A 26,967-nucleotide genomic window follows, 5' to 3' on the forward strand; every position below is an offset into this window, starting at 1 on the left:
GACAAGTTAAGCTCATAGGGGAGTTTTTTTGAAAGTCCTCTTCAACCTTAAGATTCAGTGGTTACCAGAGTACAATCCTATGAAGCCCTGACTTCTTTGTGGAAATGCTCTTAAGGCTGCTGTCAAGGATTTTCAGCAGTTCAGAGGATGAGAAATAACATCAGGATCGACAACAGTAAAATTTCTTGAATCTAATTTTTAGGTTTTATATCATTATAGATGCTCCTGAATGTGAGCTGTCTTCCTCAAACTGGCCATGTCACAAAACTTCACTGCTGCTACTCTCAGTAGGGGAAATTAATCCCCAAGAATTTGAAAGGAAGGGAGCTTACATCTGTAATGATGGGCACTCCCAGGTGAGCCATATTGGTGATGATTTCACTGTCCTCTGGAGGAATCTGTGCATGCTGAATCAGTTTGTTCAGATTTTCTTCGGTGATGCCTATAAGAACCATAAGATCCAAACCCAATCATAAGAACAGCCAATGTGACTTATAATAGAATGATCCAACACTTTAAAAAATGAGACTTCTTTTTACTTCTAAGGTTTTTACAAACATTAATCATTTTATTTTCACAAACTCCCTGTGGGGAGAATAGGGGGAAAAAGTAACATATTCAATTTAAAAGCAAAGTGTCTAAGGTTACAAAACAGAAGAGTCTAAATCTCAAGTCCCCTTATTCTACACACTAGGTTAAATACGTATAGAATATCACAAGAATACTCATTATTTTAACCTCTCCATAATTTTTTACCATTCCCATATAACTCTAGTATTTTAATAATTCTTTCTCCTATACAACACACCAGTCTAAATCTAGGCAGGACAGCTTTGTTATTAGTACTTGTATTCTACATTAGGGATACTCAAATGTGAATAAAAATGATTGTATGAAAGTATAGATATAATGCATATGAGATTTAAATTAAATACCTAGTACATATGAAAATGATAAAAATATTAGGCCTGATCTATACTTTCTTACTCTTCTCCAGTATCCATATGTCTACAACACCTTTATCATTAATATATACTCAAATTTTTTTTCACTCTTACTTTCTGTCTTACTTATGACTCTAAGACAAAGAGGCAAGGGCTAGGCAAACAAGGTTGAGTTCCTTGCTCTGGGTCTCATAACTAGGAAGTGTTTAAGGCCAGATCTGAACCCAGGTTCTCCCAATTTCAAGCCTGGCACTCTATCCAATGTGCCACCTAGCTGCCCTGATATACTCACATTATCAAGTATGTTTTAGCTCTTCAGTGGCAGCCAAATCTATATTTTTCCAAAAGGTAGAAAGTGTCTGTTTCTTACTGTTTCCTTTTCCTCCTTCATAGCTGCTAGACTATTTCCTTTCCTCCTTGCTATGCCCTGGTGACCCCACTTTCTATTCTCTATTTTTCCTAGAAATTGTCTGTTCCCCTCCTCCCCACAACTCCTACCATTTTTCAAGAAGATGTAGAGAAGAATGATGCGGATCTTGTCATAAGTACTGACATTTGCATCCAACAGAATAGGAACAATAGCTCTCATGGGGTCCTTGATCTTCTCTCCTTCAGCATCAGTGCCCATTGCCAGGTCCTACAGAAAATATATACCTTAATGGTGCCTTTCTTAATCAGAGCTTGAACACTTCAATAACAAGGCCTTGGAGAGGAATGAACTTTTGGTAAAGGTATAGTGTTTAAGTAGGTGTGACTAGTCTTAGAATATCACACTCCAATTAAATAATCTTTTCCCTAGAATTAGGGAGATTTGAAGAAAACTCATGAAAGAACACTGTTACTTTCCAAGGCAATAAGAAAACCAAAATTATTTGCTAGATTAATTGTTGCCAAAACCTTTCACTCTCTTTGTTGAGTCCCAGGGCACTTAGCAACAGCTTTATCAATCTTAGTTGAGTTTCCTCACAAAACTCCCTTTCCAAAAAGGGCACAGAAACCATGGAGGTTTTGTGCACAAAGAGATGCTCCCTTTTATACAAGTGGCTGAGGTGCGTGTTGGTGCTGAGGCTGCCAAACTTGTCTTGATGTAGCCATTCCTATTAACTTAAATATTGCTTGACTTTATGTTGGAGTGAAATCTCTTGTTCTGAGAGATTTATATCTTTGTATGTGAAGCTTCTATTCCTCTAGTTTTTACTGAATCTTCAACTTTTTTTTCACTGACAGTCAAGTTCCTTTGGAGTACATGTTTTGTGTGTCCCAAGGTAATAGAATAACTTGAAAACTGCTTCCCCTCCCCCATTCCTAGCATAAACCTCCACCTCATCTTAGATTCTTAGAATCCTGCTCAGGTGACATCTTCTACATGAATCTTTTCTTGATCCTCCAGCTGCCAGGACCCTCCCTCGCTAAAATGTATCTTGTATTTATTCTATATATACTTACTTATGTACACATTTTCTCACCTGATAGAATGTAAACTCCTGGTAGGCAGGATTCATTTTAGTTTGCCTTTGTATCCCCAGAACCTAACATACAGTAGGTATTATGCTAAGGCAGCAACTGATTGAAAGATGCTATGTCCTTCTGAATTAACATTGTCCCAAAATCTTTCTGTTTCTTTCCCCCCGTGAGGCAGTCTCAGCAATCTCTTGAGAGGTACAATCCTTGCCTCTGACCATAGTATGCATTCTTTGCATAGTATGAGACAAGATGACTTTTGAGGTTCTTTTCAATTTTAGGATTCTGCATTTTTGGGATTCTACGAACCCTAGAAAATTATGGCAAATGTTACAAGAGGTGATTCAAGCTTCAGCAATTTCTCATCTGTGAATCTAGAAAGAGGAGTATACATGAGGATTTGGAAAGTTCTCAATGACCACCTCCTTGGGAATGAAAAGTGATTTAGGTTAGATAGATATTATTTCATAATGTCATATTTATACAGTATGTAATTAGTTATTCCATTCCTTAGAAACTGAATTAATTATTCCATTCCTTAGAAACTGAATGCATTTAGGTTAGGTATTACTTAATATCATATCTATCTTTCCATATAATTCATGCTGAGAGATGGGTCAATAAAGTTATTCCAATTTTTTGTAAGAAGAAAATAAATTAGAAATAGTTATCAAAATGGTGGCAGAGGTAGAATTAGAAATGTAAGCTCTAAATCTCATTCTTAGTCCAAGTGGTCACACAGTCCCTTGCTAGTGGATTACTTTCTCCCTGATTTTTTCCTAGTCCTCAAGAGCTGGTCAGGCTCTGATGGAAAGAAAAAGCAATCCGAATTCATAAAAGAAATTTGGCTAGCACTATCAGAGTCTGCTTGCTAAGTTCACACATTTGGCTAAGTGTGGCTTTGAAAGGAATCAAACATGCAATATCCAAACAGCACAGCATTCCAATCCAATTTGAGTCCTACCATTGAAAATGGAACTGTGCTGGATCCAGGGAGTAGAGACTACACCAGCTAGTCTATTTCCCATGATTCTGCAGGACGTTGAAGATCAGAAATTAAGACCCACATAGATGAATGCACAGGATAAAGGATTTACCAGAGGCTGAGAAAGGCCTACCTGTTCAACTCGGCAGAGTTTATCCACAGTGCCTTGGTAGTGCTTCATACAATCTTCAGCAAGGTGTAGATGAGTCGAATACTATAAAGGAGAATACAATGCTATGGACAATGCTATGTAAGTAAATGACTCTAAACATCCTAAGACCTCAAAAACTTAGGCTAAAGAAAACAGGAAAACAGAACTTCTCAACTGGAAATATGTATCCCATTCCAAAAGAAAAATGTCATATTTAATCTTCTAACTTTGCTTATGGAAGCAGAGAGAACCATCAAAATGCTAACTGAAACTTGAGGCCTGAAAATAAACATATCATGGCTATAATAAGGACCAGGAAGGAAAACCAAATAAATCATGTTCATTCAGAGTTAAGACACTCATTACTAAGATTAAATAGGTATCATCTCCTCTTCCTCTGAATTCTCCCTACCATAGAAATTAACAAATTCTTTGGCTAGATTAACACTATGATAGGACAAAGCAATGTTTGGAAGTGCCACTGATTGCCACCAGCAGGCCTAGAACACACTATAGAGGAGAAAAAGGAACTAAGAAAGAAAAAGAGAACTGAAAAAGGGAAAAAACACAATAATATCACCAACAACTGCTTCAGGGGCCACTTCATGATCTCTAGACCACAGGCTACCTTTTGTACACCTCTGCCCCTTCCCTAAATAACTCTTACTAGAAAGCCATGAAAACCAAAAGTTCTATGCATTTCTAACAGAAAACCAGAGAAATGTTGTTTCCTAAGGAAAACAGCTCTGCTGCTGATTCTACTTTGGGGTTACAGATCACTATACCTTGCTAAGTTCTTTCTGGTATTGGGGCATCTTCTTCAGCATCTGTGATAGGTCTCTCATAGTGGTCTGGGAGAAAACAAAAGCACAGAGTTTTATCTCCAAATAGATCACATACCATTCTTGTAAAACATTTTATAATATCATACTGGACAACACTTGTCTGGTAGATATGATGAGGGCCTATAAGGTCCTTTCCTATTTCCAAATTTTGTGATTTCTATGACACAACACATTTTAATTTAGAATATTCAACCAAAGGCAAGATTCTACAAGAGAGTATTATTTTTAGCTGAAAAATCATATAGTCAAATCCTGTGGTCAACTTTAGGAAGGGGCTCAGAGAACTCTAATGTCCAGAAATATTTGGTACCAAATGAGAAATAAGGATATAAAATTTATGCTTTAATGTTTAAGAAAATTCCTAATAGGATCATTCAATTAAATAACACAACAAACATTTACTATTATTCATTACTTACTAATAAATGCTTGCATGAAAGCCTAGTTCCACTCTCAATCCCTTATAACCCACACAATTCCCTACAGAAATGAGTACTCTCAGGAATTCAACAGGTTTGTCCACTGATATAACCACTAGCTAAAAAGTGGTAAGAAGGCCTAGGTCATAAGAATTTAATTTTATTTGCCTGGGCAAGGACATAAGAGCTTTTCCTTTTTATTCCCATTATTCCCAGAATAATGATTCAAGGTAGCAAATATAAGATTTCAGGGTAATCTAAATTTAGTCATAGATTGAGTGGCCAATCTAGATCTTAAATTTAGAAATTAGTAAAACTAGAGATAAACAAAAGTAAATATTTGACCTAACATTGATGAAATTCTCACCCACATTTTCTTAATTCTGTACCTTTATATCATCCTCTTCTCTTACTCATCTACAAGAAAGGGAACCTGGGGATTAATTTAAATGACATTTGATCATTAGGGATAGATTTACCTTTTCACCTGTGTTCATTCTTTTGCTGGAAGAAAAATCTTTCAGAGAACGGGTGACCTCTCTGGAAAAGAGAAGGTAGCCAAACTTTACAGACTGCTTCTATGTGGTTGCTATAAAAATATTATGCTCTCTTTTTCTTTATAACAAAATCTTCTAATTGGTATTCAAAACTCTTCCTAATATATGCCCATCTCCTACCCACATTTCCAGTCTTCTTTTTTTTTATTTTTAAAAATATTTTTAAAACATTCTTTTCTTTTTAAATTTTGAGTACCAAATTCCCTCCCACCTCCTCCCCTACTCACCAAGAAGGCAAGCAAAATACATATGAAATCATGCAAAACATTTCTATATTATCCATATTTTTAAAAAAGCAATAAAAATAAACAAGTGAGAAAATGATATAAATAATTTTGCACTCAGAGTTTCATCAATTCTCACTCAGGAGATGGATAGCATTTTTTCATTATGAGTCCTTTAGAATTGTCTTGGGTCATTGTATTGATCAGAGTAGCTAAGTCTTTTACAGCTGATCATCATAACATCATTGCTGTTACTGTGCACAATGATCTCCTGGTTTTTCACACTTCACTTTGCATCAGTTCATATAGCTCTCATCATATTTTTCTAAAACTCCCCCTTTGTCATTTCCCATAGCACAATAGTACTCCATCATAATCATATGCTACAACTTATTCAGTCATTCCCTACTTGATGAGCATCCTCTCAATTTCGAATTCTTTGCCACCACAAAAAGAGCTGTATGAATATTTCTGTGCAGACAAATCCTTTTCCTTTTTCTTTGATCTCTTTGGGATACAGACCTTGTAGTGGTACTGCTGGCTCAAAGGATATGTATGGACAGTTGTATAGCCTTATGGGTACAGTTCCCAATTGTTCTTCAGAATTGTTGGACCAACTCCTTGTTCATTAGTATGCCTATTTTTTCTCTCATGCCTTCCAGCATTTGTCATTTCTGATAGGTGTGAGGTAGTATCTCGGAATTGCTTTAATTTGCCTTTCTCGATTCTATAGTGATTTAGAGCATGTTTTCATATGACCAGAAATAGCTTAGATTTTTTTCCTTTGAAAACTGCCTGTTAATATCCTTTGACCATTATCAATGGGGAATGACTTTTATTTTTATACATTTGACTCAGTTCTAGACTCAGTATGTATTTGAGAAATGAGGCCTTTATCAGAGAAACTAGCTCTAAAATATTTTGATATTACTTCATTGTCCATGGCAACTTCCCTAGTTATCTCTTTTAATTAGGTCTATTTTTGCTTTTGCTTTGTCTGAGATAATAATTGCTACTCCTGCCTTTTCAGTTCAAATGAGACATAATAGAGTCTGCTCCAGCTCTTTAACTCTGTGTGTATCCTTCTGTTTCAAATGTATTTCTTGTGAACAGCATAGAATTGGGGTCTGGATTCTAATCCAATATATTGTTTTATGAGTGAACTCATCCCATTCACATTCACCATTATGATTACTTGCTATGTATTTATCTCCCCTCCATTTTCTTATTTCTTGTTCTTCTCTCTTTCACCCTGTCTCCCCTCAAAGTCTGTTTTGCTTCTAACCCACTTCCTCCCTTAATCTGTCCTCCCTTTTATCACTTCTGCCTCACTTTCTCTTATTCCCTTTCCTTTCTATTTCCCTATTGGGTAAGTTACATTTCTATACATAACCTAGTGTGCATATATATTCTTCTCTTTTTGAATCAATTCCAAGAAGAGTGAGGCTAAAGCACTGCCTGCCACACCCTCCATTCCCCCTCCATATAAAAGCACTTCCTTTATGCGCCTCTTTTTTGTGAGCATATTTTCTCCATTCTGCCTCTCCCTTCCCCTTTCTCCTAGTACATCCCTCTTTATCATGCCTTCATTATTTTGAGAGATCATTCCAACATAATCAATTCATATTCATGCCCTCTGTCTATGTAAACTCCTTTTAATTGTTCTAATAATGATAAAATTCTTAGCAGATAGATGTATCATCTTAGAGGAATATAGACAGATTGATTTCATTGAGACCTAAGCTTATGATTACTCTCTCTTGTTTTCTTTATTAAACTTCAGCTTCTGTTGAATGTCAAATTTTCTATTTAGCTTTGGTTTTTATTTTTTTATATCAGGAATGTTTGAAAGTATTCGATTTCATTAAAAATACATTTTTCCCCCTGAAAGATTTTACTCACTTTTGCTAGGTAGGCTATTCTTGGTTATAATCTTAGCTTCTTTGCCTTCTAGAATATCATATTTCAAATCTCCTTTAACATGGAAGTCTCTAAACTAATGTGATTCTGATTGTGGCTCCATGATATCAGAATAGTTTCTTTTTGACTGCTTGAAGCATTTTCTCTTTGATCTGGGAGCTCTAGAATTTGATTCTAATATCCCCAGGAGTTTTCATTTTGCAATCTCTTTCAGGAGATATCAGTAGATTCTTTTGATTTCATATTTCACCTTTTAAGATATTGGGCAGTGTTCCTTGACAATTTTTTGAAATAGCTTTCTGGTAGTTCAATATTTCTCACATTATCTCTCCTCAAACTATTTTCCAGGTCAATTGTTTTTCCAATGTGATATTTCACATTTTCTTCTATTTTTTCATTCTTTTAATTTTGTTTTATTGTATCTAGATGTCTCATGAGTCACTAACTTCTACTTGCTCAATTCTAATTTTGAAGAAATTATTTTCTTCTTTGACATTTATACATTTCTCCATTTGTCCAATTCTGTTTTTAAGATGTTATTTTATTCAGTATTTTTTGGTGCTTCTTTTACCAAGCTGTTAATTTTTTTATAATTTTCTTACATCACTCTCATTTCTTTTCTCAATTTTTCCTCTAACCATTCATCTCTTTCTTTAATTCCACCATTCTTTTTGGGTTTGGGTTCAATTAACATGTTACTCTGAGACTTCCTTTGTAGCTGTTTTCACATTATTATCTTCTGAGTTTAAGTCTTGGTCTTTTCCCTGCCACTATATCAGCTTTTTATGGTCAAATTTTCTGCCTATTTCTTGACTATGAATTTTATGTTAAAGCTGGGTTCTGCTCACCTGGGAATGAGGAGGCACTATCCCAAGCTACAAGATTTTTTTTTTTATGCTACTGTTGTCAGAGCTAGCTCTGGGGATCTGCAAGTTTTTGGTCCTTCTAAGGTGGTGTGATCCTAGGAGAGGTACTCTCCTGGTTTATATGCTGATCTTTACCCAGAAAGGGCCCCTCGTCCCCTGTAGCCAGAAGCACTAGTGTTCTCTTTGACTTGGAACTATAACCAGAGACTCTTCTCCCTTGTGCTGACACTAGATCTCTTCTCCACCCTTGAACTGCAATATAGAACTAATTATGGGCCACAGAATTGTCAGTCCATATCAGCTATACCTAGTAGCAAAAGGTCCCCTGAAATATTTTTCTGACCAGTGGTCTAACAACTCCCTTACTATCTCTGGACTGAGAGCTCCAAAAGCAGTTGCTGTTGTTGCTGCTGCTGCTGCTGCTGCAGCCACCATTGCTGCCATTGACATGTATGGGCGCTGGACAGACTTCCACCCTGGTGTAACAAACCTCTCCTGATGACCTCCTAAGGTCCTTTTCTTAGGCCAGAAAAACATCTCACCATGACCATTTGTTTGTCTGTCACTCAAAAATTTGATATGTGGCATTATATTAAAGTTGTTTGGAGGAGAATGTTGAGAGCTCAGCTAGGTTGCCTCTAATCTGCCTTCTTAGCTCTGTCCTCTTCTTTCCACCTTACTCTCTGTCACATACCCTTCAATACCCTGACATTGGCTCCCTAACTGTGCCAAGCAAGAACAGGCTATTCCATCTCTCATCTCCAGGCATTGTTTCTGACTGTCTCCTATGCCTAGAATGTTCTCTTTCCTCATTCCTAACTCCTGGCTTCCATGACTTACTTCAAATCATAAATAAAATTCCATCTTCAATAGGAAACCTTTCCTAACTTCTCTTATTCCTAGTATCCTTCCCTATGTTAATTATTTTCTATTTATGCTTCTTTGTACATATTTATTTGCTTGTTGTCTCTGTCATTAGATTGTGAACTCTTTGAAGACAAGGAGGGACTATCTTTTGCTTCTTTTTGTGTCTCTAGTGCTTAGCAATCACTGCACATAGGGGGATTTAATAAATTCTTACTGACTTGTGAGTTGTTTTTTATGTTGCCAATAGATTTACATATAAAATCCAACCAGACTAACCTAGAAAACAGCACATACAATATATATGAGATATTTACCTTAATTTAACAGAAGCAATCTCTTGTAAATGAATGGTTCATCAGCATGTATGGGGATTAAATGCATGACCCTGGCCACATTTAGCACCATGTTCCATTCAACTGGGTTAATTACTATTTTATTTTCCTACTCTTCTTTCCTTATTAACCTATGTATGAAATGGATTCACTGCAGAATCTGTTTTTTTTGTTTTGTTTTTTTTTATGAAGCAGAATGGGCAGGGAGTATTTCAATAATGGAAATATCTCCAAGGTCTGACACATTTAGAAGATATTAGCTCCCCCACCCCCAGAATATCTCAGTGGGATATGAGGAATGCCATAATTAAAATGCAAGAACTAAATTAGAATCTAAAAGATATTTGAATTGTACTTGTTACATATGAATCTTTCCAATAAAAATCAAACCTTAGTAAGCACTAAAGGAGCTTCTGATTTTAATATTTCATATTTATAAAGCTTGTCTATTAGAGCCCCAAATGTTTCCCAAATAGCCTTACATTCTTAGTACAGCAGGGGTATATCTCTAACTTTACAGTTGGTAAAACAGACTTAAGAGACATGACAGTACTTATTTGGACCAATGAGCAGTTTGCTAGCTCAATCAGGCAGAGAAGTTTTTTATCCATTCTGAGCACAGTGTTTAGTTTATATTACTCAGCCTAAGTACATTATTGAAAGTTGTCAGATATATTTAAAAAAACTAGTTCACTAAGATCAAAAGGGAAAAAAGAGAAACACTTACTGGGATACCTCTGCAATGTGTTTGTGGCGCAAAGCTATCCACAGATCATCATCTTCATCCAGAAGAACTTCTTTTACTCGAGCTTCTCCAATTCCACTTGTCTCATACCTGGAAGAAAGATCTGACTCAGGTAGAGAAAGCTATGACTCAAGAAATACATCTAGCTTTACATATCCTCTCCCCTTCCTCCTCCAGAGAGTCCTTTTTTTTTCATTACATAGTAAGTATTTCCACCAGGTTATCTACCACACTAAGTTGCTTACCCATCTGATGTGTCATTTCTGGTCAACTATATCAACATTAAACACTAGGGCATAGAGATAAACCAAAGATTATGACTCTAATTTTTAAAAAACTTCACATTATCAGCTAGTATTTTCTCCACCAGTTCATCATTAATAAATTTTCTGTAATAAAAAACATTTTTTTAAACCCTTACCTTCCATCTTGGAATCAATACTGTGTATTAGTTCCAAGGCAGAAGAGTGGTAAGGGTTAGGCAATGGGGGTTAAGTGACTTGCCCAGCGTCACACAACTGAGAAGAGACTGAGGCCAGACTTGAACCTAGGACCTCCTGTCTCTAGGCCTGGCTCTCAATCCACTGAGCTACCCAGCTGCCCCTCTGTAATCAATTTTTATCTACTTAAAGAGAAAGTTAAAAAAAAGTTTTTCTCCTCTGGAATAAAATTTGGGCATAGTTCTCAAAATGAATATTTCTAAATAGCTTTCATTTTATACATGAGGTTATTAAGATTTAGTTGGGCAACAATTACTGAGAAACAGCTGCAAAAGCATAAATGTAATGGAATATTAGTAATGTAATGGAATAAGTAATGATAAATATGAAATATTTACAAAACCATGAGAAAGATCTGTATGCACTGATAAAAGGTTAAGAAAGCTGAGACAAATGGATAAAAAACGCATGTATAATTTAAATACAAATAATACTATAAGGTAACCAACTCAGGTCAAATGTAATGGACAATGTAATGAACTATCAAAATTAATGCACCTAATGCTTTCTGTTAATCAGCAAACTAAAAAAGGAAAACATGATGTACCATTGCTAGGTCTTTTCTTTAACTGTTTTTAGGAAACATAATAATACCCTGTGTGTGTATGTTTGGAGTTTAATGGGAAGTATCTGTTGAGTTAAAGCAAAATATGTCTATGAAAATTATATATGTATTTAGTCAAGAAAGAGTTTATCAATTTCAAGAGAGGAACTGAAAAAGGGTAGAACTGATATCTCTTTTCTTTTCAACCCCTACCTTCCATTCTAGAATTCATACTAAGTATCAGTTCAGAGCAGAAGAGCAGTAAGGACTAAGCAGTTGGGATTAAGTGACTTGCCCAAGGTCACACAGTGTCTAAGATAACATCTGAACCCAGGATCTCCATCTCCAGGCCTAGTTCTCTATCTACTGAGCCACAGAATTTTGATATCAATCTTAATGATTAATGATGGCATGCAATTTTAAAATAACAGAAATCCATGACAAGAAAAGACTGCCTTTCAATATTCAGAAAGACTCAATAATGGAATGACTTCCAGGAATTGATGCAGAGTGAAAGGAGCAGAACCAGGAGAACATTATACACAGAGACTGATACACTGTGGTACAATTGAATGTAATGGACTTCTCTACTAGCAGTAATGCAATGAGACAGGACAATTCTGAGGGACTTATGAGAAAGAATGCTACCCACATTCAGAGGAAGAACTGTGAGAGTAGAAACACAGAAGAAAAACAACTGCTTGAACACATGGGTTGATGGGGATATGATTGGGGATGTAGACTCTAAATGATCACCTTAATGCAAATATTAATAATATGGAAATAGGTCTTGTAAAACCCAGTGGAAATGCGCATCAGCTATGTGGGGGTGGAAGGGTGTTGGAGGGGAGGGAAAGAACATGAACTATGTAACCATGGAAAAATATTCTAAATTAATTAATTAAACAAAATTTTTCTATTAAGGAAGGAATGAAGGAAGGAAGGAAGAAAGGAAAGAAGGAAGGAAGACTCAAGACTAGAAAAAGATTCCCTTTTTGTGAAGTAAAGAAACCCTTTTCTGTATTGAAGCATCAATACAGGTTAATTAAAAAAGACCTTGCACTGATATATTTTAAGGATATTTCATATCTAATAATTAATAGATTTTCATTAGGAATAGGTTTAAAAAGCATGTCGTAGTGATACAATTTAGCATAGGCTTACTGAATAAAGCATTATTTCAAACTTCTGCTTTTCTTACTTTAATATGGGAAGCATAACTCTCTATGAAAAAATGCTGATTTTTGTGGACTTTTGGAAGACTGAAGAGTGATCAGCAAAACTGTGTTTGTGTTATATCTTTTTCAAAGACTAAACACTAAGCACTGACTTCATGAGAAATCTAGGAATTTCCCAAGTATTAAGAATTAATCAAGGAGCAGCCAGTGAATACAGCAACAGCCTAGAGATGGAAGGTCCTGGGTTTAAATGTGGCCTCAGATACTTCCTAACTGTGTAACCCTGAACAAGCAGCTTAATGCCAATTGGCTAGCCCTACTGTTCTTCTGCCTTGAAACAAATACTTAGCATTGATTCTAAAATAGAAGAAAGGTTTTTTTTTTTAAAAAACTAATCAGCCTGAAGGGGATAAGAGGAGTATGAATCAGGTAACCATGTTAAAAATGTATATTAATAAATGTTAAAAAAAAACTAATCAGCCATAAGTAATATTTTAAGTCTGACAAGTAGTGAAGAATATTGATCCAAGAGCACCTCAAGAATGTGAGTAGGTTGATTGAAAGTTTTAGGATATTTCAAGTTTTTTTATATTATTCACAAGACAACCATATTTAAGGTTTATAATCACTATACTCACTTGTATACATCATTCTCAATAGGTAGCAGGTCATAGCTCATAGCCTGAAAAGTCAATTCATGAAGTACAGGAGAACTGGGGTCAAAACCACGATCCAGTATCAGGAGCTGAGAACGAGCCTTGTCTGGGCCCTAAGAAATGAGAAGCAAGATATCTTGCTTTCACTGCTAGGAAAATGCAATTCAAGTGTCTAGAAGTGGTGTTATACTTGTAGAAAGACCTTCATTTCAAATTAAAATATGTACCATGAAGTTAAATCTCCTCTACCCTTCTCCTCCTCCCCTAAATACACATGATAGCTTTTTCAAACCTTTTTAAAACTAGATTCAAAAATACATAAGGAACAATATGAAAATTGTCATATTCCACAAATATTCTATGTATCTGATGCATAGCATTTTCAAGATAATGTGTAACTAATATAGATGCTTTGCATAGTATTTCTATTTCTTTCTCACTTAGCTTCTGTTCACTAAGGTAAAGGATCAAGTAGCTTTTAGACCTTACCTCCCCCATAGTCGGGTCATCAGCTTTGTAGGCATCTAGTTTGTCTTGGATTAACTGGGCCAACATGGCATTGTCTTTGTAGTCTCTGTCAAACATGAAATGAAAAATGAGAAACTCTTTATCATGATCTTCAACTTTCCTGATATGATCTGATGGAAGTTTTGGCAAGTTATACATTATTAAAGACAATTTAAGCAAAGAATTCTATTATACATATAATTTGCCACATCAATTGTGACAAACTTCATTGTTGTCTTATTTTAAGAAACTGTCACAGCCACTGCAGCCTTCGGCCAACCACCACCCTGATCAGTCAGCAGCCATCAACATCATTGAGGCAAAATCTCCCACTAGAAAAAAGATTACAACTACGTGAAAGCTCAGATGATGTTTGATGTTTGCACTTTTTTGTAATGAAGTATTTAATAGACAACAGTATAGTGTAAATAAAACTGTTATATATACTAAGAAACCAAAAAATTCGTGTGACCCACTTGGCTTCAATATTCACTTTATTATGGTGGTCTGGAATCGAATCTATAACATCTCCAAAGTATGCATAAAATGTACTTACGTAAGTGAAACAAATGTATGTATATATATATATGGCACATGCATATATAAATATAAAATTTATGCAACAGGACTTTAATGATAACCACTCTCACATGTAGCCTATATAGAGTAGTCACCCCTTAATCTGAAACTCAACTGATTATCATATTTTTTCTCATCATTCTGAGTTCTAAGGTAATATAGAAGTATATGTAGCTATTTCTTGGTTATTAAAATCATATCATTTAATTTAATAAAGTGCAGAAACCTCTTTGTATGTAAGCAATTGTTCATCTTGCACTATATCCAAATTCTTTTTATATATTATAAAGATAACCTACATATCTCTGTGTGTTTATATATTAGATGCTATAAGTATTATACAATATTGTCTATATGTGTGCCTATATATGCATTTTATATGGGTGTATGCATGTGTATATTGTGTGAAGAAAACTGAGGATGACAATAATGAATGAACTGAGAAGAAGCCCCTAACCTCCGATAAATAATCCACAATATATTGTCTCACCCTCGATATCGTACAGCTGGGTATTCCTTCAAAGTGGCACAAAGAGTTGCAATCTGTTCTGCCAGTCGTTCCAGGATTGGATTTTTCATCTGAGCCTTGTGTGGGCTATAGAAGCTTTGAAAAGAGTCAGCAGAGTCCAAGGAATATACCTGAAAAGGAGGCAATAAATAGTACTTATATCCAAAATAAAAGTTATCAGACAACATTCTTTCAGCCAATGGGGAAGAAATCTTAAATAAATAAGTATAATCATCCCAATATTTCCCAAAGAATAAGATCGAAGTGGCACGAATAGCCTATGCAAAAAAATTTAACAGTGGCTCATACTCTGTGAAATAAAAGAAAATACAATGTAATCAGAATCTCCTGAAATATTTGTTTAGTTTGTTATGTAGATTCCTGCTCCATTATCCTCAATCACTTAAACTGGTTGGTTTTTAAAGTTACAAAAATTATTCAAATTTTTTATTTTTTCATTTTTTAAATTCTTTTTTTTAATTTCATTTTTCAATTATTAAATTATTAATTTCATTATCAAATTTAAATAAGTAAATACAAATTTATTATTAAATAAAATTTAATTATTAAATAAAATTTTAAAATTTCATTTTTTAAAAGCTCTATTATATTACAGCTTACTAAAATCAGGTTATGATTCTAAGTTGTTCCAGGGCTAATGAGTTAAAAAAAAGTTGAGTGACAGATCTCTTTTCTTGGGGGACAGAGCTAGGTGGAGTTGGGTACAAAGTCAGATACAAAGAAAATTCCCTAAGAGGCTGAAGACTTGTGGGACCAAAGCCAGGAGGTTACAGTGTATGAAGTGAGACTAGGCTACTACAGTCGTGGGTAGTGATGTGAGGAGGAATTTCTCTATGACACAGAGTTCAAAGGTCTGAGAAACTGCTTCATTGCAGTTGCCAAGAAAACTTGAATTGTGGTATTAGGAAGGCTTTTGCCTCACTGAAATAGAGCTTCTATTTGCTGTCCACCAACATGAAGTCAGATGTCAATTTTATAACAGTACCAAGAAGGCAAAAACTCAAAGCTCTTAAAAATGAAATCAAAGTTTGTTATTTTTGTTTAAAATAAAGTATTGCTTTTTTTAAAAAACCTTTATCTTCTATGTACTGGTTCCAAAATAGAAGACTAGTAAGGGATAGACAAAGTAGATTAAGTCTACTTTGGTCAGGGTCACATAGCTAGGAAGATCTAAGGCCACATTTGAACCCAGGACCTACTGTCTCTAGGCCTAGCTCTCAATCCACTGAGCCACCTAGCTAACCTCAAAGTCCTTATTTACTAAGGGTGTACACACAGGCAAAATCAACATGATCAGCTAAAATAGCGCTAGGGTTATTTTACAAACTGCATAAATATTTTGGTTAGAATGAGGTTTAATTTACTTAAAAATAAAAGTCAGAATTTAAATTAAATGAGAAAAAGAATGAAAGAAAACATGATAAATGGAAAGGCACTAAACCTGAAGTCAGGAGAACTGAACATGAACGCTGGCTCTAATGGATTAACAGTTGTGTGACCCTGACCAAGTAACAAGTTTTTCAGAGCTTCAGTTTCCTCTTAAATAAAATACAAAGAATACTAGTATGTCTACTTCACAGAGTTGTAAGGAAGAGTGCTTCGTAAAATAATAAGCATTCTAATTCTCATTCAAGAAAATAGGTTTTCCATTCAACACTGATAAAAAAAGAAAAAAGGCATTAAATGTCTTATTTTTTAATTCTTTTTAACCTTTATAATAAGTAAGCTAATTCTAAACTGGCCTGTGGAAATTTAATATTTCTAAACCACTTATTTTGTGGTTTAAGAGATCCTTCAGAACTTAGCATTTTTTAAAATTGTAGTTTTAAAAAGTCCCAATAAGATACCAATTCTTGATATTCTCTTGCAGTAAAAATTTACTTCAGTTTTTAACATAATTATTTTCTCCAATCTCAACACCTTATTGCTTGGACATTTGGCATTTAAAAGGTTAAGCAAGAAACCTGATGGCTGCCATCTGTTCCTTAAACACGTGACAAGCTGAAATTATTGCTATATATAAACAAGATCCTTTGCAGCAGATGAATAGCCTGATCCCCTCATGTGCTTTTCATATTGGTTCTTTCCAAGGAGCACTGAACAGACTCACCAGTAACCACCAAGAGTGCCAAAAAGGTGCACAAACAAAAGCATAATGAAGAATGAGCCCAACTTCATAAATAATCAAAGACCAGTAGGCAAAACAAGGAGGATATAATTATCTTTTGAATACTATTTCTATAAGCACCAACTCTCAAAATCTCTCAATAACTCACAGGATAACTTCCTTAGGTTCTGTACCAAGAATAATATTTTTTTCTGACATTTCCTGAGAACCTACCAGAGACTCTGATGAAAATAACCCCTATAGTGGATTTTGAATATAATTTCTACTTGTACTCACCTGGGATTCATATGGAAGGAATGCAATGTTGATTTCTGTAAGAGTTTTGATGACCTTGGCAGCACGAGATTTTACCAGCTCATTAAACAGAGCATCTGGGCAAGCTAAAAGAACAATAATAACTGTGTTATAAAAACAAACAATAATTTATGTTAATTTCTGCCTCACATTTGGTTGTTTCAAATGAATAGTAATGTCATTCAAAATTTAATATGATTTAATAAACAACCAAAATGCTCAAAAATCAGAGGTATTAACTATACAGCTCAACATCCACAAAATATAACATATATCCAAATGGCAATCAATAAAAACTTATTTATAGAGAATCAGTGAAAATTAACTATCATCCAAGGATTAGAAAGAAAGAACAGAAGACACAAGGCCTAGATTTCTGGTTGCAAAATGAGCAAAACCCTTCTACCAATGCAGGTCAGCACCCTCTCTCCTATTACATTAAATTAAATACATTATCCTTGAAATTGGTATCCTATGCATCTCTAAGGAAGGAACAAAAAAACTTGTGGATCTTTTCTAACTCATGTCTATGATATCTTATGAAGGAAATAAAAACTTAGAACAAAGAATGACAAATATTATTGCTTACAAATCAATTCTGTATCATTTTAGTATATGCTCTGCTGCACAGTTCTGAAATGGGATGGGAGGGTTGCTGGGTGAAGGCAAATAGGAAAGGGATTGTTGGCTCTTGTTTCTTTAAGTATGTGTCATACTTACAGTCAGTGAAAAACACATGGGCAGCCCTGTACTTGGCGGTTGGTGGGTCCTTAAAGTCACTGATGAGCGAATGGACAGACTAAAAGAAAAAGGGAAGATTAAAGTAATGAAGAATAAATTCTGAAGGTAAATAAAATCTATATCTAAAACTAAGTCAAATTCAAGCTATGTAAAATAATAACAGGTAGATATTATCAGTGAATTTTCACAAATAAAGAATATTTGGTACAGAACTTTAAATAACTATTAATCTGTCTTAAATTTAATTCCAAGATGTTGGACTGTCAAGAAATTCATCAGAAGCACTATGAAAGCAAAGGGTTTAGTTCTATCCTAGAACAATGAGTTTAAGATTAAAGTCTTCTAATTCTCACTCAGTTCACAAAATAAGAATCTGTAAATTGGAGTATTAGCCAGTATTGGAATGTTCCAGCTAAGATGACTCTTATTGCTAATATAACGCAGATAGCTTATACAGAAACCGAAGGAATTTAGCCAATATTTAGAAATTAGAATAATACTAAATTTAGAGACAAAGGGTCTCTAATTGTCTCTCTAAGTTAGTTTTTAAAAAGACAAATATCTTCTCTGCAAAAAAAAAATTTTTTTTTCTAAATAAACAAACTAGAGCTGTGTCAGAGGTGTCTGGCTTTTTGAACAGCTGCTAAATCTCATTAAGCTTACTTAAAACATATTACCACCACCACCACCCCCTCCTTACTCCTACTGATTTGTGGATTGCAAGCTGAACAAATGCATTGTTAAGTAGATGCTTAACCTAGAAATACCAAATAACTTATGCTGCAGAGATACCAAGGCTACCTTAGCTTCAACTAAAACTCTTTTTGGGAAAGATTTACCTTCTCAGAAGGAGTAATGAGATACACGGCTTCCAGACTAGGGAGTGGCTCTCGACGCTTGTTGATATCTTCCACAACTGAATAAATAAAATATAATGGAAAATATCAATATAAAGTGAATAAAATATAATCAGCCCACACAGGAAACTTACATGGTACAGGTTCATCAAAGAAATGAAAACAATCTGTAGACTCATAATGTCCATGACATTTTCAGGCTAGCTTGGATTAAATTAATGTTTTTTTAAAAAAGGATTATTTTGCAAAAGCAAAACATATGACATCACTTATCACATATAAAAATGAGTATGTGATTTAGGCTTTTTTTTTTAAACCCTTACCTTCTGTCTTGAAGTCAACACTGTGTATTGGCTCCAAGGCAGAAGAGTGGTAAGGGCAGGCAATGGGGGTTAAGTGACTTGCCCAGGGTCACACAGCTAGGAAGTGGATGAGGCCAGATTTGAACCTAGGACCTCCCGTCTTTAGGCCTGGCTCTCAATCCACTAAGCTACCTAGCTGCCCCCAGATTTAGGCTTTTTTTAAAAATCGCTCTACAGCAAAAAAGAATAAGGAAATAGGTATCAAGTGATAACATTTGTACAACCCAGTGGAATTGCTTGTTGGCTCTGGGAGGGGAGAGGGAAAGAAAATGAATTTTGTAAACATGGAAAAATATTTAAAAATAAAAAATTAAAAGGATTACTTTCTCTTTTCTTTAAAAGTTATACTATTGCCTAACAGTATATGTTTTTGAACCTTTACGCCTAGAGAATCCAATTCATGTGAAGTACTTAAGAAGAGAAACTATTTTCATTTTCTATCTTTGTATCTCATCTGAATACTGTTCCATGCAGTTTAAGCTCATTTCTAGCTACACTGTCCTGGCTAATACCATTTACTTACTCCCACTTTAGGTTAATTATTTTGATCCAGAGAATATTATTATTAATCCTCTATCAGATTTCTCTTCCTGATAAAATAATCCCATTTTTTCTTTAACATTTCCTTGTACAATATATTTCTAAGCCATTATTTAATCATTTTCATTGATCTCCTCTGGAAACTCTACAAATAATAATAGTATTCTAATTTTTAAATAACTATATTTTAATATTAATTTTAAAATTTATATTTTATATGAATTTTTGTATAAGAGCATTCTTCTAAGAAGCTCTAAGACTACTACTATGTTTTAGTCCAGCTTAAGAAGGTTCTGTTAGAAGGTTCAGCTAGCTCCTTTACCTAAAAGGAAGAACTTTCTGATAATCATCCCCTTTATATAATGATCACTTGATAGAGTTTAAGGTCCTGTATATAAAGAACAGTATAATTACAATATGGGAGCCATTCCTCATAATCATATGATTGAGAATTACAGGTTAAGTCACTTTGGAAGAATCTTTTAATTTACCTTTTATACAAGATTTCTAAATGTGTCAAATATTTATTTATATCAAAAGCAGTCAACCTGCTGCCTCTGAGCAGAAAAAAAAAATAGTTGCCATATTACACCAGTGATTCTTGTAGAGAGGAAAAGTATAGATTTAACTTCTTTTGGAGAAATAACTTCAAAGTGAATTGCTTTTTAACCAGCAAAGTAGTTTTCATAAGCTACCATGCAATACTGCTCTTAAGAGCTTCCTAATTAAAGAGCTATAAATATCACAAATCTGATTTGTATATACTCACTTGTTATCCCTTCAGTCATAATGTCAGTCATCTTACAGCAGCTTGAGAGCATCCTCATACTGAGCTGATCAACCACCAACACCTGGGAGAAAATATAAATTTGAGGGTCGCCAGGACAAGTAACTTCACCGCACCTGCTTTTGGATGTCATGAAAAAAATATTCTTTCAAATAAGCAGTATGGGTATTAAACATGGAACCCCACCAAATCTAAAGGACAACAGAGAGCTGCACAATGGATATGCATGTTACCAACAATGACTTGTACACAAAAAGTGGTATAAAACACATTATCAAGAAAACATATATATATTGAAAAGGAGGTGGACTAAACATGTAGTTAAGAGTGAAAGGCAACAGCAAGAATGCTATTCAAATAAAAGATGAGAAATCTGGAAAGCAGCCTCCAGAGCAGTGGATAGTTCCTCTATGGATCACACCAAAGGAAAAGATTATGATCTGTACAATTAACGGAATTCCTCTATCAATGAGTACAAAGGTGTCATCAGAATATATTAAAGTAAGATACAACTAATATGGATTTTTTAATTTGGATGTAAACTTTCAAAATGAAAACAATTAATACTATTCTAAGCACAGATTTCATAAACACGTGGATACTTATTTTTTATATTCCAGCTCAGTGTCCACTTAATCCAGATCAGTAGAAGCTTGACATTTTAGTCTTAGGTTAAAATCAAAACTAAAACCTTTCCTGTCTGCTCAGCAACATTATGCTATACTTAATTGCTATTCTATTTCATTTGGCAATATCAGAAGGCTCCTCTTTACTTCTAAAAGAAAAAAACCTAAGTCTTCAAGGGGAGGGTAAAGAAGAGCATCTTTGATCAAATTTTTTTCCTAGCCAGATTAGACAAAGATATTTACACCTCAGTAAAAGACAGACTAGCCAGCATCTTCTGAAAAAGGCTCCTGAATACTGCTATAGCAGCAATTCTCAAAGTAAAGACTGAGATTCCTCAGGTTCCTTGAGACCCTTTCAGGGGATCCTTGAGGTCAAAACTATTTTTATAATAATATTAAGATATTTTAATTTCTAATATGGGAAAAAGCAATAGATATAAATCAAAAGCAAAAGCTCTTTTGAAGGTCTTAAACAACTTCTAAGAAAAGCCTAAAGGAGACCAAAAAGTTTGAGAGCCCCTGTTCTAGAGCATTGTTATTCAAGGCTTAAAATTAGGGTACTTGGTGGAGGATATCTACAAATAGAGAAAAGTGAAAATAATTTAAATGGAATTCCCTTGTGTGCCTTAGCCATTTCTGTGAAGATGACTGTTCTGGTTAGCTTAGTTGATTAAAGAATAGTGCTACTTGGCTAGATTCCCTAGTCCTCTATTCTTTAGCCACAGCCTACAGTGTTAGCTATCTCACAAATGTATGGGTAAGCCCCTACAACTGAAAATAGGCCTCAATTACTTTTGTGACTGGAGTACTAAAAGCTTTGGACAGGGAATGCCTCTTCATTACCATCTCTACATATGATCCAAACCAATTAAGTGGCTCCATGATCATGACATACAGAGAATACTTTCTTTTCTTCCTTAGTCAATATTTTCAATTAATTAGTTTTCAAAAATAAAAAATTTTCTTTATCTTATATTATCAGTATTATTTTCAATAGTTGATGTCTTACATTGTATTTTATAATCTATATAAGCATACATAGCTATAATTAGGAGAGAATTAGATTAAATGATCCCTAATATCTTTTCCAACTCTCAAAAATATACAAACTGGAAGTCCTCTGGACAATTCTTGAGCTTCTTACTTATCCTCCTCTAGCCCAGTTGTCTGTTACATAGTAGCCTGCTTCTACTCTGAACACAGACAAATGCTTCTTTTTTTTTTTTCCCAAACCACCTCTAAACACTTATTAACCTTTATTCCAAAAGTCTCAATTTTATTATTTCACTTACCTTCCACTCTCCCTTCTTTTTCACCTTCCTTATCACATCATGCATTATCTCTTTTAAGGGGAAAAGAAAAGAAAAAGACCACATTACATATTAGTTAACTAAAAAGAACACACCCATAGTTTTCCCAATGACTTTCCAGTACTTACCACATGGACTAAGTCACTTATCTCCCCAGAGGAGAAATGACTGACAAAGTCAAGCATTTCAGTCTATTTGAAGAATGACCTATATTCCCCACATATTAAAGATACATCTACTTTCCCCACCAAACTACAGCAGTAAATGAAAGCCAAATCAAGTAAAATGTTATGACAAAGGAGGAAACCACAAACTGGTAGACGTATAAAGTCTCCATTTTTTGGGAGGGGAGAGGGATGGTTGGTGTGGAAGGGACAACAAAACTTAAGCCACTATAATGCTTATATCTGACCTCTGTAATTCTATAAGCTCTATTTATGATGGATGTAGGATTACGATTTTGCTTTTTAAAACTTTTAACATGTTAAAAGGAATATAAATGAACTAATATTTCTTGCTATAAAAGGCATTCATGCACAAAAATTTATTGAGTTATATTAATAGGTAAAGCTTTATCACCTTCTTGGGATTTGTGCATTAGGAACTTATTCTTCCTCCCCAAAGGAATTTGAGCTAGCATTTCACATATGTAATCCCAAAAGAAAAAATAAAATATCTCTATGAGGCCTCTGATCCCTCACTTGAGAAGTCATTCTCTTGACATCTGTCAGATAACTGGCATGTAACATGTTAACATTAATTATCCCTTGGTTTTTGTTCTCACCTTTAAAATCAGTGGAGACAGTATCCCCCTCTTTTTCCAATATAATCTCATAAAGTTTCCACCTAGACTCAGCTCCATAGCATCTGGCAACATAAAACTCTTAAATTCCAATTTCATTCTCTCAGCTTCATCAAACAATTATTGAACACAAAGATCCCAATAATTAATCTGGAAGCCAAAGTTGCAGGTAACACTTTGGCCCCATCAATCACCATCCTGGAACTCCCCCAAAGGAAAGCATATTGGAGATCAGACTTTTCCCATACAAAAAGGAAGTATGAGAAGCCATCTTTGGAGCTGTTACATAACTCCATTGTGGGAAATAGCCACATTACCACCCCAATCTGGACACAGATTTAGAGGGTTACTATATCCCACTCTCAGTTCAATATAGTTGTAAAGAATATCTTTTAATAAGTCTCCTTTGGATATGTAAATATTGTATAGGTTTCCTGTTCCCTTCCCATTTGAAGGGGCATTTGTCATCATCTGAAGGAAGTGAAATGTGTATAAAAAAACAGCAAGTCTCTTCATTTTTAAATCCTCTAATTCAAGGGAGTCCAAATGCTGCAAAATAACCATAATTTAAGAAGTGTGGCTAATTTTTATTGATACCTTTTGTTTTTACGTCACCTTCATTTCCAAATTTATGCTTCTGTCTCTCAGAAAACCATTCCTTATTTAAAGAGAGGGAAAAAACCATAATTAAGCAAAACTAAACATAGTCCTGACATCATCTGTGGTATACCACACCAATTACCATCCACCTCTGCAAAGAAGAGAAAGATATAGGTACTACATCTTTACTTTGGAGTTAAGCTTCTTTATCATGACCGTGCAGCATTCAGTTTCAGTTTTCTTGTTGGTGTTACTTTTTCCATAAACACTGATACGGTCACTGGACATACTGTTTTCTTGGTTCTGATATTTCATCTTGTATCCATTCACAGAGACAGCAAGATTTAGCATAAAGTGTGCTGGATTTGGAACTGGTAGACCTGGGTTCTAATCTTGATTCTCCATTTATTAGCTAAGTTACATTGAGCAGATCACTTAAATCTCCCTGAGTCTCAGTTTCTTTATTTGTAAAAACAGATGGGTGAACTAGAAGGCTCTAAGGATTCAGCTATCAATTTGTGATTCTGTCTTTCTATTCTTTTCTGTATTCTCAGTCTTTACTGTTTCTTGCAATGCAGTGATTATATTCATGTATTACAATTTGGTTAGCCAGTCCCCAAACTATGCATTTACTTTGTTTCCGTCTATACAATTAAAAAAATAGTGCTTCTATAAATATTTTGGTACATATGGGAATTTTTTTATTTTTGATAAATTTAACTAAAGATGGGTCAAAGATCTCACAGCAAGTTTGAAGGAGTTATTAACAGAGGCAGTTAGGTAGTTCAGTGGACTGAGAGCCAGAACTAGAGCTGGGAGATACTGGGTTCAAATCTGACCTCAGAAGCTTCCTAGCTGTGTAACTTTGGCAAGTCACTTAATCCCAATTGCCTACTGCTTTAAAACCCCTGGCTGTAGGGATAATGGATTCTGATTTCTACTTATGTCCCTTAAAGAGTTTTGGTCAGAGAGGGGTAGCTAGGTGGCTCAGTGGATTGAGAGTCAGGCCTAGAGACAGGAGGTCCTAGGTTCAAATCTGGCCTCAGACACTCCTAGCTGTGTGACCCTGGGCAAGTCACTTGACCCCCATTGCCTAGCCCTTACCACTCTTCTGCCTTAGAACTGAAGGTAAAGGTTTAAAAAAAAAAAAAAGCAGTCTTACTGTATTCTTCTGCCTTGGAACCAGTATTTAGTATCAATTCTAAGACAGGAGGTAAAGATTAAAAAAAAAAAAAAAAAAAAAGACATTACTGTCCTCAAAGGGCTTATATACCAAACTGAAAAGTAGAAGAAAGTAGAAGACACGGGGTAGGGAATGAAGATACCCTAAAGTTGAGACATTTTGTTGAAGTCTGGAAGCCATAAAGAGTGCCAAGGATAGAATGAAGGCCATACTGGGCCTCTCCACAAAATGGCAACTCTAATTAGAACTCACAAATAGGAGGGAAGGGCAGGTCTTACAAAAGCATATTTTGAATCAAGAAGACCAAAGGAGCAGTTGAGTATTCCAGGGTGAAGAGATCCTAGATGCTGAGGAAACTGATTTATAGTGAAATACACAGCTAGGAAGGCAACACATACAGTTATTGCAACAGTGTATGTGGAAGGAACAGCAAAAACTGAAATTGATTATTGTGGACTTATAATAACCAAGCTTAGCCTAAAAGAAGAGATAAGAATGCAAATTCCTTAACTTCTTTGCACAGAAACTATGGGTGTGGAACACTGAATATGATGTTAGATTTGATTGATATGTTGGCAAATTTTGATGAAATGAGTTTCTTCCTCAATACCTTTTGTTCTTATCATAAGAGAATGCTCTCTAGGAGGGGTAGATGGCAGGCTATATCGGGAAAAGAAAGTCATAGGATCATAGATTTTTGAGCTGGAAGTTCACCTCAGAAGTCAAACAGGCCAATACCTTAATTTTGAGAACACGGATAGATTAGGGAACTTGCCCTTTACACTGTAGATGTCAGAGGCAGGATTTAAACTCTGGCCTTCAGCACTCTGTCTACTGTCATGATGTTAAACCCTGCCCTCCCCCCCAAAATCAATAATTTAAAAATACTGGAGTGTTAAGGGATCCAAATATATGGTTAACATTTGTAAGACTACTTTAAGGGTGCAGCTGGGTAGCTCAGTGGATGGAGAGCCAGGCCTAGAGACAGGGGGTCCTGGGTTCAAATTTGGCCTCAGACACTTTCTAGTTGTGTGACCCTGGATAACACTTATCCCCCATTGCCTAGTCCTTAATGCTCTTCTGCCTTAGAACCAATACACAGGATTGATTCTAAGATGGAAGGTAAGGGTTTAAAAAAAAAAAAGACTACTTCAGACACTCAGGTTCTGGTTCCAGCTCTTTCACTAACTCCTAGGGTGATCTTAGACAAGTCATTTTATCTCAATAACCTTCAGTCTTTTCATCCGCAAAATAAAGAAACCAAAATAGAAAACAGATGATTCCTAATCTTGGTTTTGTTAATGAGAAAATATCATTGGAAAATTAAAGAATAAGATGATACAATTAATTTCTCAAGGATTGATAATCATAATCAGTAACTTTCTCCACTAATTCATTTCCTTATCTGAATTCTCTGAGGATGAAGACCTGGGTGTTTGCAATAGCTAGTTCTGGCCCTTGTTCTGAGTTTTTCTAATCCAACAAATGAAGGAAACAAGGATTAGAGCTCCTTTTAGCAACAGGAATCAAGGAGCTTGAATCATTTGCTTATAATAATCCCCTCACAACCCTACTTCAAAGCTCTTCTGGCCCTGATTCATTTATGTTAGTTAGCTCAAGACATTTTCTTCTTTGGTCAAAATAGGACCCTTGAACCTTCCCTTCAAGTTTTTAGTGTAAAGTAAAATATAGTATGTCTCAGTGTGCATTCAGATTCCATCAATTCTTTCTCTGGAGTTAGATGGCATTTTTCATGAGTCCTTGAGGATATTCTTGGATCACTATCTAGCTAAGTTATTCACAAATGTTCATCGCATAATATTGCTGTTACTGTGTACAATGTTCTGATTCTGCTCTTTACATCAGTTCATGTAGGTCTTTCCAGGTCTTTCTTAACTCATCCTTCACATTTCTTATACTACAGTAGT

The 26,967-nt window shown here is 35.0% G+C and overlaps 1 protein-coding gene across 2 annotated transcripts in view; it reads right to left on the reverse strand.

Moving 5' to 3' along the window:
- Positions 1 to 23,911, reverse strand: part of STXBP1 (syntaxin binding protein 1) — a 39,700-nt gene extending 15,789 nt beyond the window's left edge. Inside the window, exons 1-15 of one of the 2 annotated variants that reach the window (XM_044661364.1) lie at positions 23,854 to 23,911; positions 22,437 to 22,486; positions 20,501 to 20,582; positions 18,812 to 18,888; positions 17,952 to 18,030; positions 17,214 to 17,317; positions 14,771 to 14,919; positions 13,684 to 13,768; positions 13,177 to 13,307; positions 10,299 to 10,406; positions 5,285 to 5,345; positions 4,327 to 4,392; positions 3,524 to 3,604; positions 1,443 to 1,581; positions 333 to 442 (exon numbers count right to left, since the gene is read on the reverse strand). In XM_044661364.1, the coding sequence (XP_044517299.1) occupies positions 333 to 442; positions 1,443 to 1,581; positions 3,524 to 3,604; positions 4,327 to 4,392; positions 5,285 to 5,345; positions 10,299 to 10,406; positions 13,177 to 13,307; positions 13,684 to 13,768; positions 14,771 to 14,919; positions 17,214 to 17,317; positions 17,952 to 18,030; positions 18,812 to 18,888; positions 20,501 to 20,582; positions 22,437 to 22,481 (1,317 nt within the window). In that variant the 5' untranslated portion in view covers positions 22,482 to 22,486; positions 23,854 to 23,911. Of the gene's footprint in view, positions 1 to 332; positions 443 to 1,442; positions 1,582 to 3,523; positions 3,605 to 4,326; positions 4,393 to 5,284; positions 5,346 to 10,298; positions 10,407 to 13,176; positions 13,308 to 13,683; positions 13,769 to 14,770; positions 14,920 to 17,213; positions 17,318 to 17,951; positions 18,031 to 18,811; positions 18,889 to 20,500; positions 20,583 to 22,436; positions 22,540 to 23,853 lie in introns of those variants that run through there. The other variant, XM_044661363.1, reaches the window with a different exon arrangement.
- Positions 23,912 to 26,967: the final 3,056 nt, after the last annotated feature.

Source organism: Gracilinanus agilis, chromosome 2, assembly GCF_016433145.1.
Source record: "Gracilinanus agilis isolate LMUSP501 chromosome 2, AgileGrace, whole genome shotgun sequence".
Taxonomy (NCBI): Eukaryota; Metazoa; Chordata; class Mammalia; order Didelphimorphia; family Didelphidae; genus Gracilinanus; species Gracilinanus agilis.